We start from the raw sequence: 11,614 nt of genomic DNA on the forward strand, positions 1-11,614 counted from the left end.
AGGAGTACAAATGAACATTACAAACAAATTCTAAATAATGTTAGATTAGTGACACAAGAACATTTCCAAAGCAAGTCAAGTCAAGTCAAAATTTACTTAGCACATAGCACATTTAAAACAACCACAGTTGATTCAAGTGCTGAACAGGCTAAAATATAAAAGTAAATAACAAATAGGAATAAAAGAAAACAATAAACATAATAATAATAATGAAACAATTGCAGCACAATAGAAGATGAAGTCAAGGTGTCAAACTTAACTTGAATTGAATGCCAATGAAGAGAGGTGGGTCTTCAGCAGTGACTTATACGTTTCTAGGGTTTGAGCAGTTCTTATATGAATAGATAAGCCATTCCAGAAATTTGGGGTAGCCACCGCAAAGGTTCAGTCGCCTCTATTTTTGTGCCTGGATGATCCAAGAGCATGTAACTAGACTATGATGATGCAGGAGATATGCTAGATAAAGTGGTGCCAGCCCATTTAACACCTTAAAAGCCAGCAATAAAATCTTAGAATCAATCCTAAAATGGACAGGAAGCCAGTGGAGAGAGGCCAATACTGGTGTTATGTGATCATGCTTTCTTTTACCAGTTAGAAGACAAGCGGCTGCATTTTGTACTAACTGCAGATGACAAAGAGACGACTGTTCCACACCCACATACAGAGAATTACAATAGTCTAATCGAGAGGTAATAAAAGTATGAATAACGCTCTCTCAAAATCATTGGGAGAGAGATAGGCCTGAACTAACCCTGAACTAATCTGTCAAATTTGAATGAGCTATCAAAAATCACACCAAGGTTCTTAACAAAAGGTCTATTGTAAGAGGCTAAAGGGCCAAGAGTACCAGCAGAGTCATCCGATAAGTCAGGTTATCCAAACATAACGTTCTCAGTCTTATTTTCATGAAGATTGAGAACCCATCCAAGTTTTGATATCTTTTAAGCAGTTCAGCAAAGGCTGCATTGAGTCTTTACTTTTTGTTTTCAAAGGCAGATAGATTTGTATATCATCGGCAAAACAATGAAAGGGAATATTATGTTTCTTAAAGATGGATCCCAAGTTATGTACAATGAAAAGAGGATGGGGCCCAAAATGGAGCCTTAAAGGACCCCACAAGTAAGTGAGGCTGTAGTCAAAGAATATTTGCTCAGGTAAACTGAGAAACTCCTATCTGTCAGGTATGACTGAAAATATTTGAGGGCAGGGACTTTGATGTCTACGCACTGTTCAACGCATGATAAAAGGTCCTCAGTGTCAAAGGCAGCAGTCAGGTCTAAAAGCATCAGAATAGCAGTTTCCTGAATCAACAGTTAAGATAAGATCATTTAAAACTCTTAAAAGAGCTGGTTCAGTACTATGATGTGGTTTAAAACCAGAATGAAACTTTTCATAAATGCATTGCTTATCTAAAAATGTTTGGAATTGAGTTAGAGAGAACAGAAGAGTCCAGATTTCTCTTTTTGATAAGAGGCTGCACTACAGCATGTTTAAAAACAGCTGGAACACACCCTGAAATTTAAAAAAAGGTGAACGAATACTTGACCCAACAGTATTAAAAACTTCTTTTAGTAGAAAAGAGGGAATACTGTCTAGCAGGCAATTTGTAGGCTGTAGATGCTGAACTAACTCTGATAATAAGGAAAATGACACAGACTCAAACTGATCAAAGACAGCTGGGCACAGAGTAGGAACCAAAGGGTCTAGGGCAAAGGAAGTGGGTGAAGACCTAAGAGCAGAAATCTGGTCAATAAAAATTTTTAGAAAGTTTTCACAGAGTGTAGGTGTTGGCACAATATGAGCTGTATCACAAGGATTTATGAGAGTTGAGAGCATTGAAGAGACCCAGAGGCCTATGACTGTTATTAGCAATTAGATCCCTCAGAGTACAGTGAGGTCGGCCATAAAAAATAGATATATGACACAGCTGTAAATCTATAAGGGAGTTGCAGATTTCCCTAACTGAGACAGGAGACATTTGTGTATACAAAACTGCTGCCAGGGTGCTTGGCAGCTTTATGGTAGTGTGGAAACAAGAGAGTCACTACTGGAAAATAACTTGAATGATATCTTGGATAGTGTTTGACAGAAAGCATGTGGGAGTAACAAAATCTATGGTCTGATGATAACAAAATTTATCTTTTTGGCAATCATACTACAAGATATTTTTAGTGAAAGTCAAACACTGCACCATGCCCACCATGAAGAACAGTAGTGGCAGCAAAATGCTGTGTGGATGTTATCTCTGCGGCAGGTCCTGGAGGGCTTTTGAAGGCAAAATGAATGCAGCAAAATCCAGAGATATCTTGTAGAGAAACCTGTTGTGCAAGAGGACTGGGACTTCAGAGATGATTTATTTTCCATCAAGACAACAATCCCAAACATAAAGTCAAAACAACAACAGCTAAATCAGAGACCTCAATCTAATGCAGTTCGTGGCAGGCTGACAGTCCCCTTGTGCCTTGATAGAGCTTGAGTAGTTTTGCAAAGAGCAAGGAAAAAATGCAGCGTCAGATCTGCAAAGCTGATACTGATCTATGCCACTACTGCCTCTATTAAATACAGATTTAATGGGTGTGAATACTTATTCAGCTATTTCAGATTGATTTGGGGAGATTTTTCTCGTCTTCATGTTCTAGTGTCAAAAAATCATAAACATTGACCGTGATTAAAGGTTATAAAACAAAACCTTAAAAAAATCCAAAGGGACTGGGGTAAATACTTTTTATAGGCACTGTATGTCACTTGAAACCTGACATTTGTTATATAAAGACAACATACACAGACATTGTGTGATGAACATTTTACTCAAAATTACATTGCATCCCTTCCCAAAACATTTTCTTCTTTCAATAATAAAAAATAAGGTGGCATTACTAAACTTAGAATAACAGCATGTAATGAAGATGGCATAAGAAGCACCATCACTATTTGGCATTGCATTTAAATCTTCAGGCAAGTCAGATACAGTTATGCAATGTTCATAATGTTGAGATATGCCTCTTTTTTAGGTTATTACTCTTCTCTCTGTGACACTACAATTGTGATAAAAAATCTTAAGTAACCTACAGGCGAATTTGTAACAATCTGTGACATTAAAAACATTGTTATCCAAATAAGATGCACTGAGTTGGAATAAGTACAGTATACACCTGTGCAAAAATGTGTATTTCAAACATGAAAAAAATTAAGAGATGCCCAACAGAACTGTTAAGAAAAGAGATGCCCCCCCCCTTTCCAAAAAAAGAGAGTAAAATATAGTGTACACATAAACTACTTTATATATTAGCTTTGTTTATCTCCCCCTCCACCGTTGAAAGAAGACGGCATAGCTGGGAGCAAGCAGAATTGATTATTTTCAATTTGATCACACATAATCTCTGGCAAATCTTTATTGGTCATATTTTTTTCCAAATATATACAGCTAGGCTAATTTTAGGTTGTATACAGGTATAATGCAAAATGTTACACCTTTCACACACTGCCCTTCCATATTCTGCATCCTTCAGTATAAACAATTACAGGGTGTGGATGGAGACAACAAACAGTATTACCCAACAACAGAATGATACCATGTGACCCATCAGGCTCTCTCCTCTGTAGTAACTGTGGAGTAGATTCAGGATGCTCTTCATGTCTTCATGACTGTAGTGTAGTGCACACACATTAAGGGAGGAGTTATGTACCCAAACACCAGAAGGGGGCAGCACTGGCTTGTCTTTCACATAGGTCCACAGGGCAATGGGGCTTCATCGGTCACATAATCCAAGAGGTGTCCCTTGACAAGGATTATGACACAACCACTGAGATGAGTCCATCCCAAGCCCGCACCCATCCAGTCCTTTCATTCCGGTCTAATTCTATCATTTCAAGAAGACCACGTAGAAAGCCATGACCAGGCAGGAAGCCGCCACGGCAATGTGGAGCCGCGTCCCAATCACTGCAGCTGAGGAGAGAGATGAAGGATAAAGAGGATGGGTGAAGAAATATACAGGTGAGTGTTGATATGCAAATCAATAAAACCCAAAAAGCCTAAAGATGTGCAGTGCAGGCTGTAAATATTTGGACAGTGACACACTTTGTTGTTTTGGCTCTGGACTGCAGCTCATTGGATTTGTCTGAGATTAAAGTTATGACTGACATTTAAGTGTGTTTATGAGTGTTCACATTCATACTGGGGGTGCAGTGTGCAGAACTAGTTGCCCATTTGAAACATATTCCCCCCAATTTTAGAACAGTGTAGCAGAGCAATGAATACACCTTATTAATAAAACAACTGCAAAAGATTTCCAACCAAACAATAAATATAATACCTTTTATTACGTTATTTAAGTTTTATATTAAAGTATGTCAAATCACTTTTGGTCACCAAAAAACAAATAATGATAATCCAATTGTGAAACAGTCTGTTTTTGGCTAATCCAGTGACTTAAATACCTGAAATATCATGGTACTGCAACAAATTGATGCTAAATTCTTGTAATTCCAATTATTACCAGAAAGCAACATTGCCTGTAAAGTCCTGATACAATCAGATATATTAAAGAGATAGCTACTTTGGTATAAATGGTATAGTAATTATCTCACTGTATATACTGTCACTGTATCACCCACCTTACTCATATTTTACTCAAAGGTTCGATTAAAATCCATTGTGCTGGCGTATCAGCTGCAGATGATATACTGCAGCTAATGTTAGAGAAATATAAAATGGTGAATGACTATTTGACTGACTGATTTGGATTCTTTCAGACAAGTCTAACATCTTCACACTTTAAGATTTCATATTCTGAGGACACAACCTATTCAAGACTGAGTTTGTGGCATTCCCACATTCATTTTGTGTATTAATCACAGATGTGTCTTGAATCTGAATATTATTAATGTGTGATGTGCTGTACCTACCTTTGTAGAAGACTCCCCACACTCCTTTCTTCTCCGACAGCAGCCAGCTGTTGAGGCGAGGCACCTTTTTGAGGTACGCACACGTGCAGATGAACAGCAGTCCAAACACCAGGATGCCATCGAAAGAGTACACTACGAAGGAAGGGGAGGATGGTATCACACAGTCTGACTAACTGGACTTATTCAGAGAGTCCAGTTCATTACAAAACAAAACCTGTTGGCTGCATTAAATTAGACAGAACAAAGAAAAACTCAATAGAATAATCTTGACCATTGGAAAAAAAAGGTAAAAGTTTAAAATCACTGGTCTATGCCAAGGCTACACAGCATCAACAAATCTAACCTAGCGCAGCCAGTGATTTAAAGAAAAAATCCATCCTGAAATATAACTCACATATTACTTCTGTAGTACAAGATAGTGTTAATCTGTGAATTTGAAAAAGCTTTCCTTAATTTGAAAAAGTAAAGAGACAGACTGTAGATGATAATGCCAACAAATCCTGTAGCTGCTCCATAAACATCTGATGCTAAGATGCAATAAAGCACACCCATGGTGATTTTTTTTTCACAAGACTATGGGTACATATCTTAACTTTAATCTAATATCCAAAAATACAAAAACTATGAGGCAAGAGAGTAAGTTCTGTTTCAATGAACAATGAAGTATCTGTTCATGAACCTGTCACCTAAAAGGCATCTTCAACTAATGTTCTGATCCTGACGTCCAGCTTTGGGAGACAGATATTTATTTCTACTACTGCTGCTTTGTGTCTGATATTGTGAATACTATTTTAAGTAATTAAAACACCACAATGATAATTCTGGGATAAAGTGAATTTTTCTTTAACCAATATGTGCAATCTGTGTTGTTGATAATGATGAAGTTGCAGCATCATAAGAAGTAAGTAATAATTTTCCTTTGGTGTACCTCCATCAGCAGTTAACGCCAGTTTCATGCTGATTCAAGAGATTTTTCTAGCCTTGTTCGTGTGTTATTGTGGTGTAATTAACTATGTGGCATTTTTAGCATTAGCCACCGATTTCCTAGTCGAAGCTAGTTAGCCAGTTACATTGTAGCCTGACAAAAATGCAATGTCATCAGCATTAACGGGTTTGAATTCACAATTTCACTAAGGACTGCCAGCCGTGCATTAAATTTGTAACTTTTTGACAGTTATAAAATGAGTAAAAGGTTAGTTCATGTGCTAACAGACTGACTGTTTTCAGGGCCACGTCTACAGCTAACCTCACGTTAGCTTCCACGTTAGCCTTCCGTCCAATAAGTAACTTACAAGACACTTCTTAGCTAGTTTCAGAATACAGTAAACCTACCATTTGTCATATTTGCAGTTTGCACTTTGAAGATGTTATATGACTGTTTCTTCCTTTAGGTTAGCAGTCCATCATGTATTTTAAAGTGGAGATGTAATGCAGTCTACTTCGCAGTCATTCGGCTGACATTTCCGGTTTCACTGGCTTACTGACTTCTTTTATGGTTTTGTGTTTGTTGTTATCCATCTAGCTTTACTGCCATCTACAGGAATTTATGATTTACAGCTCCATGTACCCGTCCTTGAAATTTGAATTTATCTATAAAATCAGTTTACTCATACATAATTAAATGGAACCCTAATCCCTTGATCCCATCCATTTGTCATACCTCATTTGTCAAACATAACTAATAATGTTTTTAGAAGAAATAAGCTGCTATGATAGTTGTTTCTTACAGTTGTTTATTCTTGGGCTCCCCAGAGGGGTGAAAAATGAGGGTTAAAGCTGAAGCATCTGATACTTTTATGTTATGCACTCTTCTCATAAAATTACTTTACTATTGAAACTTAGGACAACCATCTCTGTGTGAATCACTGTACAGCATTTCGTTTTTTGCTGGGAACCATCTCATAAAATATTTTGCATACAACATAACCAAGGTGTCAAAAATGAGACATGTTTTGGGAAGGTGAAACTGAATTATTCTTAATAGACCACGTATAACAGAGCATGCCTGTATATTATATTTCTCCAAGTAATTCATGAAAAAGCTCATCATATAAGTGAGGAAAGTGAAAAATTGTTACAGTGTCGGGAAAATGTATCACCAACAAATGGACAGGCCTGGTAATATACACACATACAAATTTGGGTTGCACTTAGGTCTTTCATGGCATACAACAACATTTCTTACAGGATGTGGCCAGCATGCTGCTCTTTACCTTAAAGTAACATCAGGCACCTACAGCAGGTGGAACACAAAAACAGGATTAGCAAACTGGTGAAAAAGGCTGGCTCTGCAGTTGCTCTGAACCTGGACACACTTTAGGCTGCAGCAGAGGGAAGGATGAGGATTAAACTGGGCTTCCACCAACACTACAATGAGCTGACACCATTATACAGCCAGCTCATCTCCTGAGGTGCACCATGGAGCAATTTGCACTGACAATAATTAGCCTCTCTGCAGTGCTTTCTGTTGAAACAGCCCCAGCTTCAGCACGTCAGGGGGGTGCCGAGCAGGGCGCCTGCCCTGTTTGTGCAGAGCTTTAATCATGAAAACTTCTTCGTATCATTTTGCTATTTTTTTTTCCAGACCAAGCTATAGAGCATTCACTTATACAGTTTATTGTATGTTTTAATAAATATATCTGTATATTAGTATATCTATAACAACATACAGTGAACAATAATATTACAACATTGAATCAAAGGCAAGTAAAGTTTATTTATATAACACATTTCATATACAAAGAAATTCAAAGTACTCAGATCAACCAAAAAAAAAACCCACCTCTAATGTCAAAGAAAAATCTAGATGTAGATTAATAACAAATACTTGTTTACTCCCTTTGAGAGGACACACCTAAATCCCCCCTGCTGCAGCCACTTAATTAGTTAAATGGATATCACCTGTGTGTGGTCAAGGGGTCAGTTGATTGTAGAATAAACACAATTGAATCTGGCAGGAACTTTTACTAGGTTAGTATTATAGCAAATCACCATGTTGACGAAAGGACACCCTGTGAAAAGGTGATTGAAAAGCACAAGCCAGGTGATAGAGACTAGAAAATATCCAAGTCTGAACATCCCATTGAGCCCATTTAAATCAATCACTAAGAAATGAAAAGTGTATGGAACAGATATAAATCTGCTTAGAGATGGCTGTCTTCAAAAAATGCACATTTGAGTTAATGTTGCACCACAATAAAACATGAAAACTTCCACAGGATACTTCTCATACACAACCAATACATTCTACAACTATCATATATGTGTTAACTGTGAGTTTATTTAAGTGTACTTTTTTCATATGACCATATGTCCATATATCACATATATACTGAGTGTTAACAATTGATCATTTTCACTTACAGTCAAAGCTCTTTCTACTGCTGTTATTTACCATACCTTCTAATGACACTTGTTCTTTGTTTTTAGTTAATCAAGCAGTTCTATTTAATATTGTAGCAGGGCTGTCAGTTGCTACTGCTACACTGATTTCTCCACTGGGTCAAGAAAATTTCATTTTGTCCTCTGTTTTGATTTAACAGATGTAGTTTCAGGGAGTTTTCTTTATATTTAAAATGTAAGGCAGTAGGTCAGTAAAGTGTAATTCTGATATTGCACAAATCCCAAACTTTTCACTCTTTTACACAGTAACTTTGCATTTGTCCATACTGAAAATATTATTGCCAACAGAATTCATACAATGTGCTCAATAAAATAGTATTCCCACAGATTCAACATGAAAGTAGATTGTCTTTGGATCCACAAAGTAGTGATGAAAAAGCCATATTAGTTTTTGTTATAAGTATTTCATGTTGCATTACTCTAATCTTTACATTATCCTAATCCGTCCGTATGCTGTTGCTGCCTCAGAGACAACAGAAGTATCTCTCCTGAAGGGAATAAGGATGGAACAACGGGACGTAAGAAAGTTAATAAGATTTGATGACAGGACAGCGTGGCGCACCTGTTCAGATCAGCCTCACTGTAGCTGCAGCTTGCTGAGCGCTGTGAGTACAACACAGAGCTTCTGTTGCTTCACAGACTTTAGCACATCTTTCTTTTCAACAATGCGCCTCTACCAGGGCACACAGGTAAGATTGATTTGATCACTTTTATGCTGTTAGGTGGGGAAATGCTGATATTCAAATATGATGTATTTTCATTAATAGTGATTGAATTTAATTTGTGTTTGTATAATCACAAACAGAGTTTGGTTTGAGTTGCCTGTGCCTCTGTTTGGACAAGTGATGTTTGTTATGGGCTCAGGTTGTCAAAGAATGGAAGAACATTAGGAATTTAAACCATGATAAAGTTGTAAAAAAAATATGATTGATAATATAATAATGATCAGAAACCATGCTGATGTTATTTTGCACAACTTGTTGCTTCTGACATGGATGTAGCTGAGACAAACAGTCATTAAACTCATAGAAATCCTGGCTTGTGACCCTCTTTATACAGTATCTCTGAAAAATATTAACTATACAGTAGAGTTCTATGAATCTAATTCACAACACTTCACCACAACAAAATACTGAAAGCTCTATTACAACAATGATTACTTGTTTGTGTTGCTGTTTTGAGAAATGTTCATTCCTGGATGTTGCACCTTAATGGATATGCTGAGGAGTGATGAAGGGTCTGTGGGGGTTAAGCCATGTAAAAACTTTAAATGGCAACACATGTGTGTGTAACCTTTAAAACTCAACATATCTTTACATCATTTAAGTTTATATTTTTCAAAAGGAATTGACTCTCCGGTGTTCTGTTCTTCACTCAGGTATCACAAAAAATGGACCTTCGAAATAGAAGAGGTGAGTGGAAAACAAGTTCATGAATCTAAAGAAACAAATATTGACTTTAACAACCAACAACTCGTATGATAACAATACAACTAGTTTGAGCATAACAGTATAGTTTTTGGTGCTGACTGAAGCTATATCCATACTGTGTGTACAGAAGTGTGCTGTATATAAAAGTGAAACTGACACTATATGACTCTATGTGCTGCACCTGTGTTTATGTGTGTCAGAGAGACATCACTGTTGGACGGTCCCGCCTCGCCAGGTGATTGAGAGACAACAACAGGAGGGTGGTGACCTCATCAAGCCCTGGAGGCTGCGAAATCCTGTCCTGGCTTCTCCCCAACACAAAGCCCTTCACCAAGAGCTGCTCTTCTGCCACAGACGGTGAGAAGACACTGAGCTCCGTACCTGCTGCCTATGATCAGGTCACATACTGTAACAGGTCTGCACGCTGTGCTGTGTACACACAAATGTAACACCAGTCAAGATGTATTCAGATGATTTTGTTTACCCGTATCTTAAGGTGGACTCTTTTTGTTAAGTTGTTTCTGCCTTCCCGGAGTTTCCTGCAGTGTCTGGGAGATAAGCAACATGCTTAGGTGGTGTTTAACACAGATCGAGTCAAAGGTATAACACCTAATTAGAGATCACTGCTAATCTCTCAACAGGGGACTGTGCTCTCACTCTCTTGTGTCTGAGAAAGCAAAATAATATATACTGTATTGGAGAAGGAGGTTGCGTTTCAACAATGGGGTTCTCAGTAGAGTGCTAAACCCAAAAACCAGTTAGCTTGTTCCAAAAATATAAAAAAGGTAGCACATCTCAAATTTCCTAGTCAAGGAGGACAGAATACTAACATTTCACTTGTTTATTTGGCTCACATCACATAAGAGAAACACTTACGCTCTGAAGAATGCACAAAACACTCTGAAGAAGGCTCTGTGTAATAATAATTAACGAGTGAAATGTTAGTATTCTGTCCTCCTTGACTAGAAAATTTGAGATTTGCACACCTTTTTAAAATATTTTTGGAACATGCCAAATGTATACTGTATGTCATTCAGTTTAATTAAGAAGCACTCCAGGGAAGTTTCATAGTATTTTTTGGTTAAACTGGTCCTTTAATTACACTGTAATGAAACTCTTCATCTCTAGGGATCCACCTTCTTATCAGTCTTTTTGTTGGTGTGTCCTCAGAGGTCTGCTGCCCAGAAAAAGGCCGGAGCTGCAGTGTGTGCTGGAAAACAAACGGAGAGAGCAGCTCAAGCGCAGGGAGCTCGACCTCCTTCCTCCCTCCGACTTGGAAGTGAAGCTACGCAGGATACAGCACAGAATACAAGCTGTAAGTTAGCCTTGGGTTAAAACCACAAAACCTGGGCAATATTCCATTTACTTTTTGGGTATATGCGAGCCAGCATGCAGATACAGTTTAGTCTTGGTTAGGAATATATCCAAAAGTGTGCTGTATATAAAAGTGAAACTCTTGTCTGTCTTGCAGTATGAGCTGGAGGAGAAGAAGAGGAGTGAGAGTCTGCGGAACTTACCAGAGTTTGTCCGTGTGAGAGGAACCCTGAAGCATATCCAGACTTGTTTCTTATGATCACCAGTTCCTGTTCTTCATTTTTGATTGACAACCAAAGCCTTGACAGACACTGATTACTTTTTACATACTAAAAATTGTGATTTATAAAAGCTTTATATTTCAGATTGGAATATTCAAAATTCATGTACCATGTAAATTCAGATGGTGCTTTGGAGTTTTAAAATCCTCCTGAAACGTTCCACAATGTGAAATGCATTTCCTCTAAAATCTGAGTTTTGTAAAGACAACAACCTAAACGAGTGTATTTTTTTACACTAGAAACCTTCCTAAATAGTCTGACTATAGAAAGTTAGGTTACTGT

General features: G+C 37.6%; 2 protein-coding genes across 3 annotated transcripts; one reads left to right on the forward strand and one right to left on the reverse strand.

Moving 5' to 3' along the window:
* Positions 1 to 2,788: 2,788 nt before the first annotated feature.
* tmem167b (transmembrane protein 167B) lies at positions 2,789 to 6,379 on the reverse strand. Its single transcript, XM_067587802.1, has 3 exons — positions 6,238 to 6,379; positions 4,906 to 5,037; positions 2,789 to 3,946 (listed from the first exon to the last, which is right to left on the reverse strand). The coding sequence occupies exons 1-3, from the start codon at positions 6,245 to 6,247 to the stop codon at positions 3,864 to 3,866; spliced, it is 225 nt and encodes a 74-aa protein (XP_067443903.1). The 5' UTR covers positions 6,248 to 6,379; the 3' UTR covers positions 2,789 to 3,863.
* Positions 6,380 to 7,695: 1,316 nt separating this feature from the next.
* On the forward strand, positions 7,696 to 11,537 carry si:ch211-160o17.6 (protein FAM107B). 2 transcript variants are annotated; one of them, XM_067587809.1, is made up of 6 exons: positions 7,696 to 7,926; positions 8,776 to 8,912; positions 9,686 to 9,719; positions 9,938 to 10,094; positions 10,908 to 11,052; positions 11,209 to 11,537. In XM_067587809.1, the coding sequence occupies exons 2-6, from the start codon at positions 8,811 to 8,813 to the stop codon at positions 11,308 to 11,310; spliced, it is 540 nt and encodes a 179-aa protein (XP_067443910.1). In that variant the 5' UTR covers positions 7,696 to 7,926; positions 8,776 to 8,810; the 3' UTR covers positions 11,311 to 11,537. The 2 variants fall into 2 exon arrangements, with proteins under 2 accessions (XP_067443910.1, XP_067443909.1); XM_067587808.1 differs by having other exon boundaries at positions 7,711 to 7,926; positions 8,776 to 8,996.
* The last annotated feature ends 77 nt before the right edge of the window (positions 11,538 to 11,614 follow it).

This window comes from Thunnus thynnus, chromosome 4 (assembly GCF_963924715.1).
Source record: "Thunnus thynnus chromosome 4, fThuThy2.1, whole genome shotgun sequence".
In the NCBI taxonomy this organism is placed as follows: domain Eukaryota; kingdom Metazoa; phylum Chordata; class Actinopteri; order Scombriformes; family Scombridae; genus Thunnus; species Thunnus thynnus.